Genomic DNA, 24798 nt, shown 5'->3' on the forward strand with positions numbered 1-24798 from the left:
TCCTAGTGGTGGGACCCGCACCTGTAAGACAATGGGGACATATCCTAGTGCCCCCATTGTCCATGTTGAGACAACCCCTTTAACTACATTTATGGAATATAATAAAAATGAAATTAAAGGAGGATACGAATAACTGTAAAATACCCTTACACAGGTGGAAATGGAAAAAACATAATTTAGCCATTATTTTAGGGGTTTCTGTTTTCATTCTTAAAAAAAATTATTATAATTTTATTAATTTTTTTTATTTATTTTTTATAATTTTGTCTACAGAGTTGTGTGAGGACATACCGGATTTTTCGCCCCATAAGACGCACTTTTTTCATTCAAAACTGGGGGGGGGGAATGGCAGTGCGTCTTATGGAGCGAATGCTGCAATTTTTACTCTGCTAACACGATTCTGCACAGCGCGGCCTGCGATTGTATCAGCGGGGAGGGAGGAGGGGCTGGAGGCCGACAACTTGCGGCGGGGCCCGGTGCAGTCACTGTACTCTATTACACCGGGCCCCGCTCACACCAGTATTCATATGTAAATTGTAGGCAAGGTAGCGCAATCCACTACTCACTATGAAACTCCCCTACTAGCTTCCAGGCTAGTGTGGCCAATCCATATGTAAAGTGTAGGCAAGATAGCGCAATCCACTACTCCCTATGAAACTCCCCTACTAGCTTCCAGGCTAGTGTGGCCAATCCATATGTAAAGTGTAGGCAAGGTAGTGCAATCCTCTACTCACTATGAAATCCCGTACTAGCAGGCACTGCAGGCTGGCCGATCACTCACTTCGTCACGACGCATGCTCTGCCTGCTTCATTAATAAAGTGGGAGGAGCATGCGCGTGAGGAAGTGAGTGACCGGCCAGCCTGCAGTGCCTGCTAGTACGGGAGTTTCATAGTGAGTAGTGGATTGCGCTACCTTGCCTACACTTTACATATGGATTGGCCACACTTTACATATTGGAGTATGCGTTTTTGAGGGGCTGTGCCTTCCCTATTCGGAAGGTTACACCTCTTCAATCTTGAGGCATCCAAGATTTCTGACACAGGCAAATATATCAGGTCCCCACTGCCAACACTCTAAGGCACCTGTGGGATATCAAAGTTTGCATATAGTGAAGTACTGCAGGTCACAAACAATTCCTTGTGTGATTGTACTCACAAGCGCAGCTTGACACATAGGCATATAGTATAGCTCCACGGCTCTCCTTTATCCACGTTTCTTCACCACCACTAAAACAAGGATTCCTCCAATAGTGAAGCACCGCTAGCAAGTAGTTGTATAAAATTATTTATTATACTCGCAAGCATAAGATAAAACAAAGCAGTCAAGGCTGTCTTTTTTTTTCAAATCTGCCCGACCCGGGTTTCGCTCCACGCTTTGTCAGGGGCGTCACCATAATCTTACTCCCATATGTTATATACCCTCCCCCCCTCCCCCATATATGAATCATAAAATTAAATACCATAAAATTCATAAAACACTTATAACCAGTTTAAAACTTTTTCATCAGCACCTATAGTCACATCCTCGGTATAATTTTCTCACTTTCCACTTGCGTTCAATTTCAGGTTCATTCATTCATAAATCCGCTCTTAGTCATTGACTTACTATCCTAACTCATGACAATACGTTCTAACCACTCCCCTAATACACCACTCCCTATTTTGATTGGTCTGGATTGTCATACCTTCTTTCAATGACACACCTCCCTTTACCTAATTGGTTAACGGCGATCGATCTTTAACTTTTTCAAAAATCGGGTACTTTATTCCACCAGGCATGATTTTAAATCCAATTCGACATTAAGTCCCTGTGGCTGGATAGTATCCAGCTCCTAGATCCAGCTGACCTCCCGCCGATCTATCCTCTTAACCGCATCTCCTCCCCGCCATTCATTTTTCACCACTTCTAATCCAGTGAATGCAAGCCCTTTAGGATTTTTTTGGGTGGACTTTTTTTAAATGCATGGATACCCCATGAGTCTCCAGTCCCTTTTTGATATTAATATGTCCCTGTATCCGAATCTTTAGTTTTCTCGTTGTGCGAGAAAGGGCACTCCAGCATGTATACGACTCCTACACTGTCACACGTAATTTGCCCTTTAACTTTAAAGTCTTTATCTCTTTTGGTCGAATGGATCACTGTAGCTTTAATTTTTTTTCTTGTCATTATTCCTATTCCTACATGGAAGGCAAAAACTGCACCTGTGATCTGTACCCACTTCACAATTGGGAACCGCTGCGATAATATTGTCATACCTATCCGGACTTTTTTATAATTTTCATATATGGAGTAAGCTCATCATGAGCCTCTGTTATAGGGGTAGGAAAAACGAAAAGGACGGATTCGGCACATAACTGAGCTGAACGGAGCCTACAGACCCCATAGACCTCTATAGACTATAATGGGGTCCATTAGGTTTCCACCCAGAGGAAGATTTCTGAGGCGGAGATAAAAATCCTCCATGCACTACTTTTGTCTCCGCTTCAAAATCATCTGAGCGTAAACCTAACAGACCCAATTATAGTCTATGGGGGTCCATGGGGTCTGTAGGCTCCGTTAGGTGCCGAATCCGTCCTTTCCGTTTCTCCTGCCCCTATAACTGAGTAGAACGGAAAGGCTGAACGCTGATGTGAACGAAGCCTTATCTCTTCTGAGGCAGTGTGAGCATTCCTGTGGATTTTACATGCACAAGCTCTGCTGCCACGCCCCATAGCCTGTTACATAGCACAGCTCTCAGCTACTTGGATGTAAGGCTTGTAATCAGCAGATCTATTTATCACTTTCCATTCTGTAGAAAGTCCATTATTTGTAGACACAATAGATATTTCTGCTTATAATGTCAGTGCAGCGATCTACAGTCAGAACCATGGCGTTATAAACAGGATATAGATCTCATTACTGACAGCTCTCACTACATGCACTCTGTTCTGAATACAGTATTGTGTGCAGTCCGCACAGTGAGCGGTCACTTTTCCCACACCATTTTCCCACACTTTTATTCAATATGCAAATTATGTCTGAATGTGCCCAGGGGCATCCCCGTCGCTATTCATATGAAACCCCTCCCCTTTCACACCTCTGGCCCGCCCTAGGTTCTTAAGAAACCCAGCGCCAGTGCCGTTCACAAGATTCGCCGCGCCTGCGTACTTCATTCCCCTTTCTGGCACATGCGCATTAAACGCTCTTGTGCCTATGCCCATAATGGGGAATGAAGTGCGCAGGCGCAGCAAATTTTATGGGCTTCCTAACACAGGGGGTGAATACATACACATATGGCAATTTTCTGTTTTCTATTTCTAAACAATAGTTTTATTTATATATTTTTCTCATTTCACTTCACCAACTTAGTCTATTGTGTTCTGATCCATCACATAAAATTCTGATTAACCACTTTCCGTCCGCCCATAGGATATAAACATCCTATGGGTGGATCTCTATTTCTGAACGGACGTTCCAGAACGTCCGTTCAGAAAGTGCAGCTGCACGCTAATCGTGCAGCTGCTGATCGGGTTGCCCGCTGTCAGTGACAACAGGGCAACCCAGAGAGAAGGCAGGGACAGTACCCAGGTGTCTCTGCCTTCTGGATCGCTGCATACACAGCGATCACCGAGCGCTGTGTATGCAGAGCAGGAAGTGCTATGCGCTTCCTGTTCCGCCGGGACCGGAGAGTGCAGGAGCTGTGTGAGGTCTTTCACAGACCTCGATCAGCCCTGCACTGAGGCTGTACAGCGCTGTATTGCGCTGTACAGCCTCTCTGGGGGGTGCATTTCTCCTGTAACTGGGGCTACTATGTCAGCCCCAGTTACAGGAGAAATCAACTGTGAAAAAAAAGAGAAAGTGAAGTAAATGTCCCCCAGAGGTCTTGTATGACCTTATGGGGGACGAAAAGTGTAAAATAAAAAATAAATAAATAAAGGGTTGAAAAAATTAAATAAAAAAAAGTTTCACATATAAAAATAGAAAAAATAAAATAAAATAGACATATTTGGTATTGCTGCGTCCGTAAAAAACAGCTCTATAAAAATATCACATGAGCTAACCCCTCAGGTGAACACTGTAAAAAAATAATAAAAATAAATAAAACTGTGTCAAAACAAGCAATTTTTGTCACTGCATCACAAAAGGTGCAACACCAAGTGATCAAAAACGCGTATGTCCCACAAAATGGTACCAATAAAACAGTCATCTCTCAAAAAATAAAAAAACTATAGCTCTCAGAACATGGACACATTAAAACATAATTTTTTTGTTTAAAAAATGCTATTATTGTGTAAAACTCTAATAAATGAGAAAAAGTATACATATTAGGTATCGCCATGTCCGAAACAATCTGCTCTATAAAAATGTCACTTGACTAAACCCCTCAGGTGAACGCTGTAAAAATAAATAAATAGAAACTGCTAAAACAACCAATTTTTTGGTCACCTTGCCCCATAAAGTGTTATAATGAATGATCAAAAAATCATATGTACCCAAAAATAGTACTAATAAAACTGGCACCTTATCCCCTAGTTTCCAAAATAGGATCACTTCTTGGGAGTTTCTACTGTAAGGGTGCATCAGGGGGCTTCAAATGGGACATGGCATCTAAAAACCATGTGGAGTTCCTTTTCTTCTGCGCCCTGCCGTGTGCCCATACAGCATTTTATGACCACATGTGGATTGTTTCTGTAAACCGCAGAATCTGGGTAATAAATATTGAGTTTTGTTTGGCTGTTAACCATCGATGTGTTAAAGAAGAAATTGGACTAAAATGGAAAATCTGCCAAAAAAGTGAAATTTAAAAATTTGATCTCCATTTTCCTTTAAAGCGAACCTTTCACCTCATTTTCACTTTATAAACTAGCCACAGTACCTTATAGATTATCTTGAGTGTGTTGTTATCCATGTTAGTGCCGCTTTCCTGCGCTTTTTATTCATAAAAAAAACGTCTTATAAAGTTCTGATTTCTCATCCAACAGTCAGGCAACAAGTCAAGGGGGTATCCCTTCCCTCTCCTCTGGCCGTACCTCCCCTGCCCTAACGCCGCCTCTATGCTTTGTGATTGACAGCCGGCTCAGTCGCCGGGACGGCGCTTCTGAATCCTGCGCATGCGCCGTCCTCCTCATTCGCCGCACGATCCCGTCTTTCTGGCGGACAGAAGCGCGACCATGTAACAGGATCGCGCATGCGCCGTACGCGATGCCTGCCTGTCTGCTCTCCCTCCCCTGCGCGCGCTCCACTATCTTCAGGCTCCAAGTGCCCCACGTGATCACTGTAGACTTGCCGCAGATTGCAAGCCAGTGATCATCGTGAGCGCCAGAAAGACGGGATCGCGCGGCGAATGAGGAGGACGGCGCATGCGCAGGATTCAGAAGAGCCGTCCCGGCGACTGAGCCGGCTGTCAATCACAAAGCATAGAGGCGGCGTTAGGGCAGGGGAGGTACGGCCAGAGGAGAGGGAAGGGATACCCCCTTGACTTGTTGCCTGACTGTTGGAGCAGAAATCAGAACTTTATAAGACGGTTTTTTTATGAATAAAAAGCGCAGGAAAGCGGCACTAACATGGATAAGAACACATTCAATATAATCTATAAGGTACTATGGCTAGTTTAAAAAGTGAAAATGAGGTGAAAGGTTCGCTTTAATTCTTGTGGAACGCCTAAAGGGTTAACAAAGTTTGTAAAATCTGTTTTGAATACCTTGAGGGGTGTAGTTTCTACAATGGGGTCATTTATGGTGGTATCCACTATGTAGGCCCCACAAAGTGACTTCAGACCTGAACCTAAAAATTTGAAGAATTGCTTCTAAACTTCTAAGCCTTCTAACGTCCTAAAAAAATAAAATGACATTTCCAAAATGATGCCAACATAAAGTAGACATATGGGGAATGTTAAGTAATAAATATTTTATGAGGTATCACTTTCTGTTTTAAAAGCATAGAAATAGAAATTTAGAAAATTGCGAATTTTTCAAATTTTTTGCTAAATTTGGGATTTTTTCATAAATAAAGGTGAAATATTTTGACTCAAATTTATGACTATCATGAAGTACAATGTGTCACGAGAAAACAATCTCTGAATGACTTGGATAAGTAAAGGCGTTCTAAAGTTATTACCACATAAAGTGAGATATATCAGATTTGCAAAATTAGGCCTGGTCAGGAAGGGGGCAAATGGCCCAGATGGCAAGTGGTTAACAAAACATTGAACTTAACCCCTTAAGGACTCAGGACGTACCGGTACGTCCTAAGTTTGAAAGTAGATTGCGGCGGGAGTTAATTGTGACAGGATGCCCGCTTAAATCATTCAGCGGGCATCCTGTCACAACGCCGGGTGGGGGGGGGGGGGGGGGTCATGTCAGACCTGCGGTTTGTGGCTTTTACCTGGTGCGGTGGTCGGCAGTGCCATCGGGTACCCATGCGGCTGTGGGGGGGGACCCGATGGCATGGAAGGCAGCGCGATGTCTAAGGAAGGCATCACGCTGCCTTCCGGTGACGAGCCTGTGAGATCCAGCCCCCTGGATCTCACAGGCCGGAGGCTGTATGAGTAATACACACAGTATTACTCATACAGCCAATGCATTCCAATATAGAAGTATTGGAATGCATTGTAAAGGATTAGACCCCCAAAGGTTCAAGTCCCAAAGTGGGACAAAAAATAAAGTGAAAAAAAAAAGTTTAAAAAAATAGTTTTCCCCAAAAGAAATTTAAGTTTCAAGTAAAAATAAACAAAAACTTCATTTTCCCCAAATAAAGTTAAAAAAAAAAATTGGTAAAATATATAAAAAAAAAAGTATACATATTAGGTATTGCCGCATCCGTATCGACCGGCTCTATAAACATATCACATGACCTAACCCCTCAGATGAACACCGTAAAAAATAAAAACTGTGCTACATAAACCATTTTTCTGTCACCTTACATCACAAAAAGTACAACAGCAAGGGATCAAAAAGGTATTTGCCCACCAAAATAGTACCAATCTAACAGTCACCTCATCCCGCAAAAAATGAGCCCCTACCTGAGACAATCGCCCAAAAAATAAAAAACTATAGCTCAGAATATGGAGACACTAAAACATCATTTTTTTTTGTTTTAAAAAAGCTGTTATTGTGTAAAACTTACATAAATTAAAAAAAGTATACATATTAGGTATCGCCGCGTCCGTATCGACCGGCTCTATAAAAATATCACATGAGCTAACCCCTCAGATTAACACCGTAAAAAATGTAAAATAAAAACTGTGCTAAATAAACAAACAATTTTTTGTCACCTTACATCACAAAGTGTAATAGCAAGCGATCAAAAAGTCACACGCACCCCAAAATAGTGCCAATAAAACCATCATCTCATCCCGCAAATTTCATACCCTACCCAAGGTAATCGCCCAAAAACTGAAAAAATTATGGCTCTCAGACTATGGAAACACTAAAACATGATTATTATTTTTTTTGCTTCAAAAATGAAATCCTTGTGTAAAACTTACATAAATAAAAATAAAGTATACATATTAGGTATCGCCGCATCCGTGACAACCTGGTCTATAAAAATATCACATGATCTAACCTGTCAGATGAATTTTGTAAATAACAAAAAATAAAAACGGTGCCAAAACGGCTATTTCTTGTTATCTTGCCTCACAAAAAGTGTAATATAGAGCAACCAAAAATCATATGTACCCTAAACTAGTACCAACAATACTGCCATCCTATCCCGTACTTTCTAAAATGGAACCACTTTTTTGGAGTTTCTACTCTAGGGGTGCATCAGGGCTACAAATGGGACATGGTGTCAAAAAAAACAGTCCTGCAAAATCTGCCTTCCAAAAACCGTATGGCATTCCTTTCCTTCTGTGCCCTGCCGTGTGCCCGTACAGCTGTTTACGACCACATATGGGGTGTTTCTGTAAACTACAGAATCAGGGCCATAAATATTGAGTTTGGTTTGGCTGTTAACCCTTGCTTTGTAACTGGAAAAAAATTATTAAAATGGAAAATCTGCCAAAAAAGTGAAATTTTGAAATTGTATCTCTATTTTCCATTAAATCTTGTGCAACACCTAAAGGGTTAACAAAGTTTGTAAAATCAGTTTTGAATACCCTGAGGGGTGTAGTTTCTATAATGGGGTCATTTTTGGGTGGTTTCTATTAGGGATCGACCGATTATCGGTTTTACCGATATCGCCCGATATTCAGGATTTTGACAGTTATCGGTATCGGCATCTATTTTGCCGATATACCGATAACGTATTGGGAACACAGAACGCGCTGCTCTCAGCACTCTCCGTGTTCCCTCAGCAGCACAGGGGAGAAGGAAGCAGTGTCTCCCTCCCCCCTGTGCTGCCGCCAATTAGAGGAGAGAGGACAAAAGAAGGGGAGGGGCTGTGGCCACCGCTCCACCAATGAAGAGAAGTCTTTCATTAATTAATATACAGGAGGCGGGAGCTGGCTGCAGAATCACATAGCCGACTCCCGACCTCTGAGCGGTAGCTGCGATCTGCGGTAGTTAACCCCTTAGGTGCCGCGGATCGCAGCTACCGCTCATAGAGGTCGGCAGTCGGCTATGTGATTCTGCAGCCAGCTCCCGCCTCCTGTATATGAATTAATGAGAGATTTCTCTTCATTGGTGGCGCAGTGCGTCCCCCCAAGCCCCCCAGTATTAATCATTGGTGGCGCAGTGCGCCCCCCCCCCCCCCCCAGTATTACTCATTGGTGGCAGTGGCCACAGGATCCCCTCTCCCCTCCTCCTCCGATCGGAGCCCCAGCAGTGTAAGCCTGCGGCTCCGATCGGTTACCATGGCAGCCAGGACGCTGTTGAAGCCCTGGCTGCCATGGTAAGTTCCATGCTGCTGTGTGCACAAAGCACAGAGCAGCAGGGACAGTGTGAGATCCTATTCACCCTGATAGAGAGCTATCAGGGTGAATAGGACAAGGGTTCTAGTCCCTAAGGGGGCTAAAAGTTAGTAAAAAAACAAAACAAAAAAAACACCAAAATATTAAATGAAAAAGAAAGATTTACAAAAAAAAAAAACACACGTTAACAATAAACATATTAATTTTCAGAAGATTTGTATAGGAATTATTTTTTTTTAAAAAAATGAAAATTCCCAGAATATCGGTATTAGGGATCGACCGATATTGATTTTTTTAGGGCCGATACTGATAATTTGTGAACTTTCAGGCCGATAACTTTTAGCCCCCTTAGGGACTAGAACCCTTGTCATATTCACCCTGATAGAGCTCTATCAGGGTGAATAGGATCTCACACTGTCCCTGCTGCTCTGTGCTTTGTGCACACAGCAGCATGGAGCTTACCATGGCAGCCAGAGCTTCAATAGCGTCCTGGCTGCCATGGTAACGATCGGAGCCCCAGAATTACACTTCGGAGGAGCAGGGGAGAGGGGATCCTGTGGCCACTGCCACCAATGATTAATACTGGGTGGGGGGGCGCACTGCGCCACCAACGTTTTTAAAACTGGGATGGGGTGGGGGGCGCACTGTGCCACCAATGATTAATACTGGGGGGCTTGGGGGGGCGCACTGCGCCACCAATGAAGAGAAATCTCTCATTAATTCATATACAGGAGGCGGGAGCTGGCTTCAGAATCACATAGCCCGCTCCCGACCCCTATGAGCGGTAGCTGCGATCCGCGGCACCTAAGGGGTTAACTACCGCAGATCGCAGCTACCGCTCATAGAGGTCGAGAGCCGGCTATGTGATTCTGCAGCCAGCTCCCGCCTCCTGTATATGAATTAATGAGAGACTTATCTTCATTTGTGGAGCTGTGGCCACAGCCCCTCCCCTTCTTTTGTCCTCTCTCCTCTAATTGGCGGCAGCAGCAGCACAGGGGGAAGGAGACACTGCTTCCTTCTCCCCTGTGCTGCTGAGGGAACACGGAGAGCGCTGAGAGCAGCGCGTTCGGTGTTCCCAATATGTTATCGGTATATCGGCAAAATAGATGCCGATACCGATAACTGTCAAAATCCTGAATATCGGCCGATAATATCGGTAAAACTGATAATCGGTCGATCCCTAATCGGTATAAATTATCGGCTATCTGCCTGAAAGTTCACAAATTATCGGTATCTGCCCTAAAAAATCAATATCGGTCGATCTCTAGTTTCTATTATATAAGCCTCGCAAAGTGACTTCAGACCTGAACTGGTGCCTAAAAATTGGGTTTTTGAAAATTTCTGAAAAATTTCAAGATTTGCTTCTAAACATCTAAGCCTTGTAACATCCCCAAAAAATAAAATCATTCCCAAAATTATCCAAACATGAAGTAGACATATGGGGAATGTAAAGTAATAACCATTTCTGGAGGTATTACTATGTATTATAGAAGTAGAGAAATTAAAACTTTGGAAACTTGCAATTTTTTACAAATTTTTGCTAAATTTGGTTTTTTTTTTTATAAATAAAAATGAATTTTTTTTTGCTTCATCTTACCAGTGTCATGAAGTACAATATGTGACGAAAAAACAATCTCAGAATGGCCTGGATAAGTCAAAGCATTTTAAAGTGATCACCACTTAAAGTGACACTGGTCAGATTTGCAAAAAATGGCCAAGTCCGTAAGGTGAAATAGGGCCGAGTCCTTAAGGGGTTAAGGCTGTAATGTAAAAAAAATACGAAAAGTCAAAGTGGGTGAATACTTTTGCAAGGAATTGTATAAGTACACAGTGTGGTAGATTTATCAAAACTAGTGCAAAGGAAAACTGGTTTTGTCGCCCATAGCAACCAATCAGATTCCTCCTTTCATTTTCCAAAGGAGCTGTGAAATGAAAGGTGGAGTATAATTGGTTGCTATGGGCAACAAAGCCAGTTCTACTTTACACCAGTTTGAAAAATGACATCTGTGTGTGTATGTGTATGTGTATGTGTGTGTATGTATGTATGTATGTATGTATGTATATATATATATATATATATATATATACACACAGTACAGACCAAAAGTTTGGACACACCTTCTTCTCATTCAAAGAGTTTTCTTTATTTTCATGACTATGAAGGCATCAAAACTATGAATTAACACATGTGGAATTATATACATAACAAACAAGTGTGAAACAACTGAAAATATGTCATATTCTAGGTTCTTCAAAGTAGCCACCTTTTGCTTGGATTACTGCTTTGCACACTCTTGGCATTCTCTTGATGAGCTTCAAGAGGTAGTCACCTGAAATGGTCTTCCAACCATCTTGAAGGAGTTCCCAGAGATGCTTAGCACTTGTTGGCCCTTTTGCCTTCACTCTGCGGTCCAGCTCACCCCAAACCATCTCGATTGGGTTCAAGTCCGGTGACTGTGGAGGCCAGGTCATCTGGCGCAGCACCCCATCACTCTCCTTCATGGTCAAATAGCCCTTACTTTCTAAGTTTTCCCAATTTTTCGGCTGACTGACTGACCTTCATTTCTTAAAGTAATGATGGCCACTCGTTTTTCTTTACTTAGCTGCTTTTTTCTTGCCATAATACAAATTTTAACAGTCTATTCAGTAGGACTATCAGCTGTGTATCCACCTGACTTCTCCTCAACGCAACTGATGGTCCCAACCCCATTTATAAGGCAGGAAATCCCACTTACTAAACCTGACAGGGCACACCTGTGAAGTGAAAACCATTTCAGGGGACTACCTCTTGAAGCTCATCAAGAGAATGCCAAGAGTGTGCAAAGCAGTAATCAAAGCAAAAGGTGGCTACTTTGAAGAACCTAGAATATGACATATTTTCAGTTGTTTCATACTTGTTTGTTATGTATAGAATTCCACATGTGTTAATTCATAGTTTTGATGCCTTCAGTGTGAATCTACAATTTTCATAGTCATGAAAATAAAGAAAACTCTTTGAATGAGAAGGTGTGTCTTGGTCTGTACTGTGTGTGTATGTGTAATATATATATTATATTATATTATAATATAATATATGTATGTATACTGCTCAAAAAAATAAAGGGAACACAAAAATAACACATCCTAGATCTGAATTAATTAAATATTCTTCTGAAATACTTTGTTCTTTACATAGTTGAATGTGCTGCTGACAACAAAATCACAAAAAAAAAAATGGAAAACAAATTTTTCAACCCATGGAGGTCTGGATTTGGAGTCACACTCAAAATTAAAGTGGAAAAACACACTACAGGCTGATCCAACTTTGATGTAATGTCCTTAAAACAAGTCAAAATGAGGCTCAGTAGTGTGTGTGGCCTCCACGTGCCTGTATGACCTCCCTACAACGCCTGTGCATGCTCCTGATGAGGTGGCGGATGGTCTCCTGAGGGATCTCCTCCCAGACCTGGACTAAAGCATCTGCCAACTCCTGGACAGTCTGTGGTGCAACGTGACGTTGGTGGATAGAGCGAGACATGATGTCCCAGATGTGCTCAATTGGATTCAGGTCTGGGGAACGGGCGGGCCAGTCCATAGCATCAATGCCTTCGTCTTGCAGGAACTGCTGACACACTCCAGCCACATGATGTCTAGCATTGTCTTGCATTAGGAGGAACCCAGGGCCAACAGCACCAGCATATGGTCTCACAAGTTGTCTGAGGATCTCATCTCGGTACCTAATGGCAGTCAGGCTACCTCTGGCGAGCACATGGAGGGCTGTGCGGCCCTCCAAAGAAATGCCACCCTACACCATTACTGACCCAATGCCAAACCGGTCATGCTGGAGGATGTTGCAGGCAGCAGAACGTTCTCCACGGCGTCTCAAGACTCTGTCACGTCTGTCACATGTGCTCAGTGTGAACCTGTTTTAATATGTGAAGAGCACAGGGCGCCAGTGGCGAATTTGCCAATCTTGGTGGTCTGCACGGAATTTGCCAAACGTCCTGCACGGTGTTGGGCTCAGTGGCGGATTACAATAGGGACGTTCGGGTCGGCAGCCCTGGGCCCAGCACCGCTGGGGGGCCCAACGCTGACCCGAGCGCCCACATACTGCGGCGGGGCACGGGAGCGCATAGTCTTGTTGGCCTGAGGCCTATACGGTAGAGAAATCCCGGCGCAGGCGTGCGTGATGACGTCATCATCGCGCGCCTGTGCCGGGACGCAGCACTGTGACGCGCCTGACTCATCCCGCCTTCCTCTGCGAGCAAGCGCCTGGCCCTGGACATAGGTGAGTATTTATCTTTTCATTTTTTTTGTTCATTTTTTATTTTTTTATTTCATGTGCCTACTTGGGGGGGGGGCAGTGTGGGGACAAATTACTATATGGGGCAGTGTGGGGGCAAATTACTATGTGGGGGCAGTGTGGGGACAAATTACTATGTGGGGGCAAATTACTATGTGGGGGCAGTGTGGGGACAAATTACTATGTGGGGGCAGTGTGGGGACAAATTACTATGTGGGGGCACTGTGGGGACAAATTACTATATGGGGCAGTGTGGGGGCAAATTACTATGTGGGGGAAGTGTGGTGGAAATTACTATGTGGGGGCAGTGTAGGGCAAATTACTGTGTGGGGGGCAAACTACTATATGGGGGCAGTTTGGGGGAAATTACTGTGTGGGGGCAAACTACTATATGGGGGCAGTTTGGGGGAAATTACTGTGTGGGGGCAAATTACTATGGGGGGATTACTATGTGGGGGCAGTGTGGTGGAAATTACTATATGGGGGTGTTGCTATTGGGGAGGCACTGTAGGGGCAATTCTATTATTTCTGGGGACACTATACAGGGATTATTGCCTGGAGCACAATAGAAGGTGTTATTATTTCTGGGGGCACTCTAGGGGATATTATAGCTGCTGTGGACACTATAGGAACATTTGGGGTAATTTATCAAACTGGTGTAACGCAAAACTGGCTTAGTTGCCCATAGCAGCCAATCAGATTCCACCTTTCATATTTGACAGCTCTTTTGGAAATCCAGTTCTACTTTATACCAGTTTGATAAATTACCCCAATTATGTCTATTAGGGTCACTATTTTTTCAGCAGTATAGTACCTGGAGCATTGGGAAGCACAACGGGCACAGTATTGGGGGTGGCAGGATGACGCTGTGGGGACACCAGGATGAGGAGGTTGATGGAAAAATTGAGAAATCTAATGTGTCTGTGTTACAAACTGTAGAGACGAGATGCGGCTGAAAGAATTTGCCATGGTGGTCTGGGTCAAATGGAGAAGAAGAGGAAAGAGAAGGTCTACATGACAGGAGTGTCACTGGATGTAAGAGGTATGTGGTGCTGTATTCTCCTCCATGTCTTTTTTATTACAATTATATGTATTTTAAATTTGGTGACCAAATTTTTCAGTTTAGGACCCAATTTGGGGTATTTTTTTTTTTTTTTCTCTGAAGATGTCATATGGCCTAAGAAGAGACTGTGGCGCCCATGAAGTACCGCAGCCTCTTCATACAAAAAAAAAAAATAAATAAATAAAATGGAGGGGGGCCCAAGTTGAGTAGACAGCCCGGGCCTATCATGCACTTAATCCGCCCCTGGTTGGGCTGTAGGCACAACCCCCACCTGTGGACGTCGGGCCCTCATATCACCCTCATGGAGTCTGTTTCTGACCGTTTGAGCAGACACATGCACATTTGTGGCCTGCTGGAGGTCATTTTGCAGGTCTCTGGCAGTGCTCCTCCTGTTCCTCCTTGCACAAAGGCGGAGGTAGCAGTCCTGCTGCTGGGTTGTTGCCCTCCTACGGCCTCCTCCACGTCTCCCGATGTACTGGCCTGTCTCCTGGTAGCGCCTCCATGCTCTGGACACTACGCTGACAGACACAGCAAGCCTTCTTGCCACAGCTCGCATTGATGTGCCATCCTGGATAAGCTGCACTACCTGAGCCACTTGTGTGGGTTGTAGACTCCTTCTCATGCTACCACTAGAGTGAAAGCACCGCCAGCATTCAAAAGTGACCAAAACATCAGCCAGGAAGCATAGGAACTGAGAAGTGGTCTGTGATCACCACCTGCAGAACCACTCCTTTATTTGGGGTGTCTTGCTAATTGCCTATAATTTCCACCTGTTGTCTATCCTATTTGCACAACAGCATGTGAAATTGATTGTCACTCAGTGTTGCTTCCTAAGTGGACAGTTTGATTTCACAGAAGTGTGATTGACTTGGAGTTACATTGTGTTGTTTAAGTGTTTCCTTTATTTTTTTGAGCAGTGTGTGTGTACAGACCAAAAGTTTGGACACACCTTCTCATTTAAAGAGTTTTCTTTATTTTCATGACTATGAAGGCATCAAAACTATGAATTAACACATGTGGAATTATATACATAACAAACAAGTGTGAAACAACTGAAAATATGTGATATTCTAGGTTCTTCAAAGTAGCCACCTTTTGCTTTGATTACTGCTTTGCACACTCTTGGCATTCTCTTGATGAGCTTCAAGAGGTAGTCCCCTGAAATGGTCTTCCAACAGTCTTGAAGGAGTTCCCAGAGATGCTTAGCACTTGTTGGCCCTTTTGCCTTCACTCTGCGGTCCAGCTCACCCCAAACCATCTCGATTGGGTTCAGGTCCCAGCTAATCCAGAGAATGCCAAGAGTGTGCAAAGCAGTAATCAAAGCAAAAGGTGGCTACTTTGAAGAACCTAGAATATGACATATTTTCAGTTGTTTCACACTTGTTTGTTATGTATAGAATTCCACATGTGTTAATTCATAGTTTTGATGCCTTCATAGTCATGAAAAATAAAGAAAACTCTTTGAATGAGAAGGTGTGTCCAAACTTTTGGTCTGTACTGTATATATTTTGGTAATGGCAAAGACCTAGAGGAAAAAAAGACAATGCAGCAGCACCCTGCAAATCAGATAAAGTACAATAATGCCAAAAATTATAGTGCTAATGCTACGCTTATTTATAAAGTGAGATGCTTGGCCAATGCATTTTGTACAAATATTATGGCGCATAACAGGTAGTATTTAGTGTTAGGACTCGTCTAACAGAGATCGCCTTGACGTGCGGCAGACAGGCTCAGATGGTTTTGTACAAAATGCATTGGCCAAGCATCTCACTTTATAAATAAGCGTAGCATTAGCACTATAACTTGTTGGCATTATTGTACTTTATCTGATTTGCAGGGTGCTGCTGCATTGTCTTTTTTTCCTCCATTTTCTGAAAGCCATATTTTTTTTATTTTTTTTTTACTTTTATGGTGATTGTCTTAAGTAGGGTCTCATTTTTTGCGGGATGAGATACTGGTTTGATTGGTACCATTTTTGGGCACATATGACATTTTGATCACTTGGTATTACACTTTTTTTGGTGATAAAAAATTGCTTTTTTTGGCACATTTTTTATTCAATTTTTTTATGGCGGTCACCAAATGAGTTGGATCACAGTATATATTTTTATACAGCAGGTCATTACAGACACGGCAATACCCAATATGTGCTTGTTTTTTTTTGGGTGATTGTCTTAGGTAGGGTTTCATTTTTTGCGGGATTAAATGACAGTTTGATTGGTACTATATTGGGGCACAAATAGCTTTTTGATTGCTTGGTATTTACACTTTTTTTTATGTAAGGTGATAAAAATGGCATTTTGGTATAGTTCACCGTGCAGGAAAAGTAACGTGATCCTTTTATAGATCAGATTGTTACGGACGCGGCAATACCAAATATTTGTATTTATTTTTTTACACTTTTTTTTTTTTTTTGCCCCAAGACCCACTTGGTTCTTGAAGATCCAGTGGGTCTGATGCCGCTACAATACACTGCAGTACACTGTATAGTGTACTGCAGTGTATTTGCATTTACACTTAGCCTGATCAGGCTCCTGCCTTTAGACATACTATGGCATCTGACAGATTCTCTGTAAATTCACTGAGAGCAGCCTGCTGTGCATAGGAAGCACAGCAGGCTGTAGAACCAAAACGAAAAATGAAAGATAAATACAACCAATTGGAGAAATGATTTTCTCCACATAATAAATTACTTAGTGTAAATTTTTTTTTTTAATAAAGGTGTCAATATCCTTTAAACACAAATGAATACTTTAAATGACTGTAATGGCCAATATAATCTAAAATGCATATGGCTGCGTATACATAAAGATCGTTAAGTTATGAAATTTCTATCTACTGTGTATGTCTTTAGGGTAGTGTCCCATATATTGGCGAGGCCACAGATTAGGTGTGTAAACTCACATCGCCATTAATAATCGGCAGACAGTTAACAGATAATTCCTTTGCAAACCGCTCAGATCTGAGCTTTTGACCAAATTGCAGCCTCTATGTGCGACCCCACCCTCATATACACAAGTTCTTTACTTGTACAAAGTCTCTTCAGCTGTGTTTGTATTTCTTAGTAATCAGAACTTAGTACTCTACTAGAATGTGTTACTATTGTTTTTACAAAGTTTTAACATTTATACTACATTTCCACCTCCACTCCTTGCCAGCTCCCTCTCTCAGCTTGCTTTGCTTATTTAGTCTTCACTGATGTACTGGCATTTTCTTTATGATAAGAAATAAAATAAAAAAATAAAAACACATTAACACAGTCCTTGAGTTGTCCTTTTCTTTTACGTTGACAATGTGAGCTCTTTCTTTAATAAATGGAGCTGAAATTCAAATTTCCAGTTTCCCTTGACTTCTGAAAGACAAATCTGAATAGTGATTCACATTTCTACATCTCTGCGTTGAGAACCTGAAAATAGGGGCTCCATTGTGCTGTGTCTGACAGTTACCAATGATTCGACTATGGAGTTCATGCTTCCTTCTGTGTGTATTGGTGTATTCAGCTGGAAAGATGTGGCAATGGGGCAGCTCATCACATTCTCCAGATGACTCCTCCCATTCATAGCTGGAAAGACAAGCAAGGTTTTATTCTCAGGGATCAAAGGGACATGTACAGCACAATGGTGATTTCCTGCAGACAAATGTTGTAAATATACAGCATTTGTGTTCAATCTCTTTTTATTGATTTTCACAAAGTAGAGAAATGTACAGAACAGATAAATGAGCTAAACACATCAAGTAACATTATGTTCGAATAAAAGTTGCTAGAGGTCTGCTACGGCTTCATTCCCTTCGTATGGGCTATTTATTCTATAAACTTAATTATACATCAATATCAACCTTCTCAAGTTGCCCCAAGGTGCTTATGGCTAGTATGAAGCTAGCATGGTTCAGATAAAAGTATGGGTAAACCAATATAAACATACCTTGACAAAACGTTTATCACAAAGTCAAAGAAAATTAGAGAGGTGGAAGGCGCAGGGACGAAACACCTAAAATAATGTTTACATCCATTTTAGTAGATTTAACCTTTATCCCTGATTATCTATATGTGGGAGTCTGTCTGGGCCTTGTGTGAAGGACTTCCAAGGATCCATGGTAAGCTTTATATTTATTGTGTTGACCATTTGCATATGAGCAAAGTTCCTCCAACCTCGCAATTTGACCTATCTTATTGATCCAGTGGGATATTGGAGGCGCAGTCGGTTGTTTCCAATATGATGGAATCATGGCCTTAGCCAATAGTACTAAATGTATCCAGAGTAGTTTATTATAGTTTTTCATCAAGGGTGGTATGAGGTTAAGGGTCCATTCACACATCCGCAAATGGGTCTGCATCCGTTCCGCAATATCGGGAATGGGTGTGGACCCATTCATTCTCTATGGGGCCGGAAGAGATGCGGAGAGCACACTATGTGCTCTTCGCATCCACATTTCCAGAGCGCAGCCCGAACTTCCGGGCTTCGGCCCTGAAGTTCCTGGCCACGGCTCCGCAAAAAAATAGAACATGTCCTATTCTTGTCCGCAATTGCGAATCCGCAATACACTCTGGACGTTTGAATGGACCCTAAGAAAGATTACCTCCAGGGTCAGGGGAGGAGCGTTTGGGCAAATTTTGGAGAGGACTTCCTCTACGCCAGTCCAAAAAAGTTTTGATTTTGGGACAATCCCACCATAGGTGGATATATGAACCAACATGTTTGGCACATCTCCAGCAGCTGGCTTTGATTGTAGGATTCATGCGATTGAGCGCCACCGGAGTCTTGTACTATCGACTGACTAATTTGTATGCTGTTTCTTGTAAAAGGACACAACTAGATGGTCCCAGGCAAAATTTATATATCTGCTTGATATCAGCCTCTGTGATGGTTCTTTTTTCCATGCTGAGATGTATGGCAATACATAGACTCATGAGGCGTCTAAATGCTGTCCTGCATTAACTTTTGATATAACCCTCCGAAGCCAGGGGCGGGAAGCTGCTAATTTCTCTAGCCATGTCAACTCTCTGGTAATATCACCCATTTTGATCAGCTTTTTAAAGTTTAAATATAAATGGTTATATGTGATGTCGTCTATTGTAGTTCCCGTAACAGCGCCTGGAGAGTGACCAAATCTGTGAATGAACCCTCTTGTAATTTGTCACCTATCAGATGGCACCTCAATTTCTTTTGCAACGGAAACCATTGTGAGGAGTATGGATCCTGAAGGCACAGCAGGTTTCCCAGGCTTATTAGCGGGGAGGGAGTAGGCCAGAATGTTTGATTCTTAAATAGTTTTTTTCCAAAGGTACATGGTGTCAGTAAATTATGGTGTGGAATAGGGTGTGTCTGGGTTGCAGTTAATATTCGTGCTTGAGTTAGAGAGAAATTATTTGCGTCTTCTTCAATGGGGACATATAGTTTTGGGCTAGGTCTTTTGTGCCAATCAAGAATTCTCGTGAGTTGTATGGACTCATATGTTGACAACATATCTGGTAATCCAATCCCTCCCTCCCTCTTTCATTTGATCAGGGTGCTATAAGCTTCAATGTGATGGGATGAGCCCCAGACATATTTCAGCAATATTCTGCAAAGTTTTAGAAAGAAGGAGGGAGGAAGATAGATAGGCAGAGTCTGCATCAGGTATGATATTTTGGAGGTTATTATCATTTTGAGCAGGTTGGAGCGACCCAACCAGGAGTTGAGTAGTTTCAATCGTTTGCAATAAGGCCACGTAATTTAGTGAGTACCAACTGTCGGGTGATGGGGATATATGTAGACCCAAGTACTTGATGGATGAAGAGGACCATGGAAAGGATGTGACCTTTTTGACTGCCGAGATTGCAGAGGGTAGCAAGTGATGTTCAACACCTCAGATTTCGATGGATTGATTTTAAAATTGGACAGATGGTGGAATTGGTCAAAGAGACGGGACAAAGCTGGAAAGGAGGATTCTGGGTTAGAGGTGATAACTAGTAAGTCATCAGCATAGGCTGCAGTAAAATGTTCAGTACTTCCCGCTTTGAACCCCTTTTATTTCTGGGTCTTGCTTAATTGATTGGATGAGCGTTTCCATTGTGAGCACAAAAAGGAGAGGGGAGAGGGGGCAACCCTGCCTAGTGCCGTTCGTTAGTTATTTGGAAAGGGGGGGACAGGGTGCCGAATCCCTCCCTCCCATGACGCGGCCGCTGCAGAGCCCAATACAATGAGCGGGCTCTGAGGCGCCGCACCACTGCCACCAATGAATATGTCTAATATTAAAGTAGGAGGAGGGACGGGGGAGGGTTTACTACTGCACCGTCTCAGCTAGTGTGCTTGGCAAACGGCAGCAGCGGCAGCCTCCTCCTCCTCCTGATTTTTGTGTTCTCAGACCAGTCCCAGCAGCCATTAGTGATCTGGAAAGCGCAGGTACCCACACACTGTCCCACAGATGGGGTCACCTATTATTAATCTGAGGTACATGGTGCTATTACATTACTACCCCCATGTACCTCAGATTAAAAGTATGTGGCCCCCAAGCACATCATCAAATAATGGGCAACATTGGGTTAACAATTAATATGAGGTACACATAATGAGGTTTCTTACTATTAATGTGAGGCACATGCAGGTCCAAATTGATAAAACAATGTGCCTCATATTAACAGCATGTACCTGATACCATTAACCCCATGTTGTCCATTATGTTAAGCGGGGTACTTGACGAGGTTGCTATTAATATGTGGCACATGGTTTCATCAATTTAGACTTCATGTGCCTCACATTAATAGCCAGTAACCTTATCATACTGTAGTACCCAACACCAGCCTACACATTAACCCCATGCTACTCAATGTCCATTATGTCAGGAAGTACTTGCTGGTTTTACTGTTAATATGAGGCACAAGGCTTTATCAATTTAGACCTCTATTTGCTTCACATTAATAGTAAGTGACCCCATCAAGTACCTCCTCACATAATGGGCAATTGATACTTTGCAAAAAGTTAAAATTAAAAAATACTCCCACGTTAACCCCATGCAACATGTGGTTAACATGTGAGTATTTTTTTTTTCATGGTATCGAATTGGTGTTGCAATACTTTTTTTTTTTTTTGAGTCTCATTTAAATAATAAATGTAATCGTTATATAGTGTTATATATTTTAATATGCACCTTGTGTTTTGTCGTGCGTGTGAATCAGTCAGCGCCGACCAGCACCCCCATAAACCCCGCCCCAGAACCCCCCCACCCCACCCGGTCCCTGGAAAAATTGTCTTACATGAAACTGGTCCTTGGTGCAAAAAAGGTTGGGGACCACTGGAGTAGAGGGTCCAAGGGGATGTTAAGATCTCCCCCTACAATGCAGATGCCCTCTTGGAAGGATTCAAGGCATCTAAGTGTCTCTGTCAACATAAAAACAGAACAGTGCAATAAAGGGGAAGAGAGAAAATGGGAGTAGGGTTAGATTCTCTTTTTCCCGGTCCCTATAGTACTTCAGGAAAATATCCTGAGGCTGGAGACAGGGAATAAAGGTGAAGTAGGGTTATAACCCAAAGAAGGGTGAAGTTGGTCTCCCCTACTGGTCAGTAGTAGGAGTATTAGTGCCAGAGCTACTGTAGATGGAGCTTGCAGGGGGAAGGGAGGAGAAAGGGAAAAAGGAGGGGGGGGGGGCAGGAAGATGTGGGATGTTGGAGATAAGGGGTTAGCAAAGACGGTAACGGTTTTACAGGGTGAGTAGGGGAAGAAGACCTAAAGCCTGGTTATATGGAAGGCTTTACTGTAGTAGTAGTCAATTGCAGGCTGGGACTCCAAGCTGTTTAAAGGAGTATCAGTCCGGTTTGGCCGCCTGTCTTTTTCGGGTCTTATTCAGTTTCCACGGGACTACAGCGGGAAGGTTTGGTAGTTCTGCCACGTCAGAGATTGGGTCCTAAGATGGAGCCTTTGAGGGATCCAGATCGAAAAGCTCGTAGATAGGAAGCAGATCCATTGGAGATCGTACTACTTTGTGTGCTCCTCGATAGGTAAATGCGATCCCTAACGGAAATAACCATCTGTATGGAATGTCCATTTTCCTCAAAATGTCCAGAAAAGGTTTTAACTTACATCGTTTGGACAACGTGACCTGTGATAAGTCCTGGAAGATTTGTATAGGAGAGCCCTTAAAGGACAAATCCTGACCGTTTCTGGTCTCTTTAAGAATCATGTCCCTGTGGTGGGAGTTGAGGAGTTTGCAAATTATATCCCCTTCTTTGGGCTTTGGTCTAAGTGCTCTGTGTGCTCTTTCAAGGATGAAATGATCTCTCATATTGCATGGCAGTAGAGGTTTCAATATTTCCTTGGTGATGTCAATCACAGATAATATAGGCACCGATTCCGGAACTCCTTTTAGGCGAAGGTTGTTCCGCCTCCCTCTAATATTTTGATCCTCCACATATGAAAGTAAATTATTGAGATGATGTTGGCAATGTGAGAGGGCTGAAAGGGTCTCCCTCTGGCCCGGGACGGGTCTGGAAGATCTGTTAGACTGCCTCTCAGTGCGGTCCGGAAAAAATTAGAGCTGAGCTCTACAAATGCAGGAGAGTCCCGTGTGGGGAAAGGTGGCACTGGGGTGAGATATGTGCCCTTATTTGGAAGATAAAGTTTACTGACCGCTGCAGCCCGAGTGGCCTGTAGTTTTTGTGAGGCTCTTGTTTCCTTCCCGCCGAATCGTCTTGACTTCCGGTGGGGATGGTGCGGCTAGAGGTGTCGCACCGGCTGCCACGTTGCAGGATGTGTATGCCCAAACGAGCGACCAGCTTGTGCGGGATCACGGAACGGCTGGAAGAGGTCTCCGTCCGCTGTAGGGTTCAGGTATGTGGGTTATGATCTGGTTGCCTCTCTGGGGAGGTAGAATTCACCATTGGCCATAAATATACAGCATTTGATGCTAGATCTTGGCTTGTTACTGTTTTTATAGCATTGTGGATGGTGCATGGTCAGTGATGCACTGTTTACAGTAGCTTCCTGGCTGTTTATAGCACTGTGTGATGTTGTAACTGATCCATCATATGATTTTCCAGGTGAGTCACAAAGCAAATGTGAACAATAACTTAATTGTTGATGTCCTAATGTTTTAAACCTTTTTGTTTTAAATTTGATAATTCTTGTAAGAATATGTGCTTGAAAATAAAGATAATGCTGCTTCATGGTCCCTCCTTTCAACGTGTTTTTTTTTTATTTATTTTTTTCAAAATCTTTAATGATATTTCCCTTGTAATTGACTTTTCTGTGGATGTCAAATAATAATGACATGATCTTCAATTATTGTATAATATATTCTTCACTTTTTTCCACCCTTTGTGTTGCTAACACTGTTTTTTAATTTTTTTAAGGTTGGCAAAGAGACGGTTCAGACAACTGAAGATCAGATTATGAAAAGGGACATGCCTCCTGCCTTCATCAAGTGAGTTATACACGGGGAACCGAACCCATCATTATAAATATAGTACTGGGGAATCTTAGAATTGCACTGTTCCATAGTGGCATAGGTCTGAAAGGGATTTGCACTGTACAGAGCATTTCACCCAATAACTGAAAAAATGGAAATTAAACACTTCCTTTATGGCCGTAGTCGTATGAAGGGGGGGAAACTGTCTTTTTAATTTTTAAAATTTTTGTATATTTAGGCTACGCTAAGTTTCAACTTTAATGCAACTTGAGAAGAACAACTTCAACAGCAGTGGTCTTTGATTTGTGTATGACGTTTACTTAGGGTTGTCTCGATAGCAAAATTTTGATTCGATTTCGATACCATAAAAAAGTATTGCGATATTCGATACCACGCAAAGAAAATAAAACACCAAAAAAGCTGCGTGCATTCCGCATTTTATGGAACGTTTGGCCCATAATCGAACAGTCCGATCCTATTTTTTGGGGGGACAAGGTGACAAAAAAATGGCGAATCACGCAGTTTTTCTTTATTACATTTTTACGGTGTACACCGCATAGGAGATATTTTTGGAATATTTTGATAGTTCGCACTTTTTTGGGCGTGGCAATATGTTATATATATATATATATATATATATATTTATATATATATATATATATATATATATATATATATATATATATATATATATATATAATATATATATAGATAGAGCTCTATTAGGGTGAATAGGACTTCACACTGTCCCTGCTGCCTGTGCATAGTACACACAGCAGCAGGGAGATTACCATGGCAGCCAGGGATTCAGTAGCGTCCTGCTGCCATGGTTACAGATCAGAACCCCAGGATTACACTGCTGGGGCTCCGATCAGAACCTGCCACTGCACCACCAATGAATAAAGAAGGGAGGGGACCCTGTGGCTACTACCACCAATGATTATAATGCTAGGGGTGTTGGGGGGGGGGGGGGGACGCACAGGGCCACCAATGTTTTTAGTACTGAGGAAGGGGGTGGGTGAAGATAAGTAACCTTTTTAATACAAATACAGGACGCGGGTGCTGGTGGCAGAATCGCATAGATGGCCCCCGACCTCTATGACAGGGCACTACGATCCGCGGCAGTTAATCCCTCAGGTGCCGCACAGTAACGTGTGCCTGAATGGCACTTTTTTTTTTTTTTTTTTTTTTAGAACTGTATTTAAATATTAGAAGTGTTCATATTAGTCACACGTCCAAA

At 42.6% G+C, this 24798-nt stretch overlaps 1 protein-coding gene across 1 annotated transcript in view; it reads left to right on the forward strand.

Moving 5' to 3' along the window:
- Window positions 1–24798, forward strand: part of VCL (vinculin) — a 193017-nt gene that overhangs the window by 50532 nt on the left and 117687 nt on the right. Inside the window, 1 exon segment of the mRNA XM_040438637.1 lies at window positions 23503–23573. Coding sequence (XP_040294571.1) covers window positions 23503–23573 — 71 coding nt within the window.

The sequence above is a fragment of the Bufo bufo genome, chromosome 6 (assembly GCF_905171765.1).
Source record: "Bufo bufo chromosome 6, aBufBuf1.1, whole genome shotgun sequence".
Taxonomy (NCBI): domain Eukaryota; kingdom Metazoa; phylum Chordata; class Amphibia; order Anura; family Bufonidae; genus Bufo; species Bufo bufo.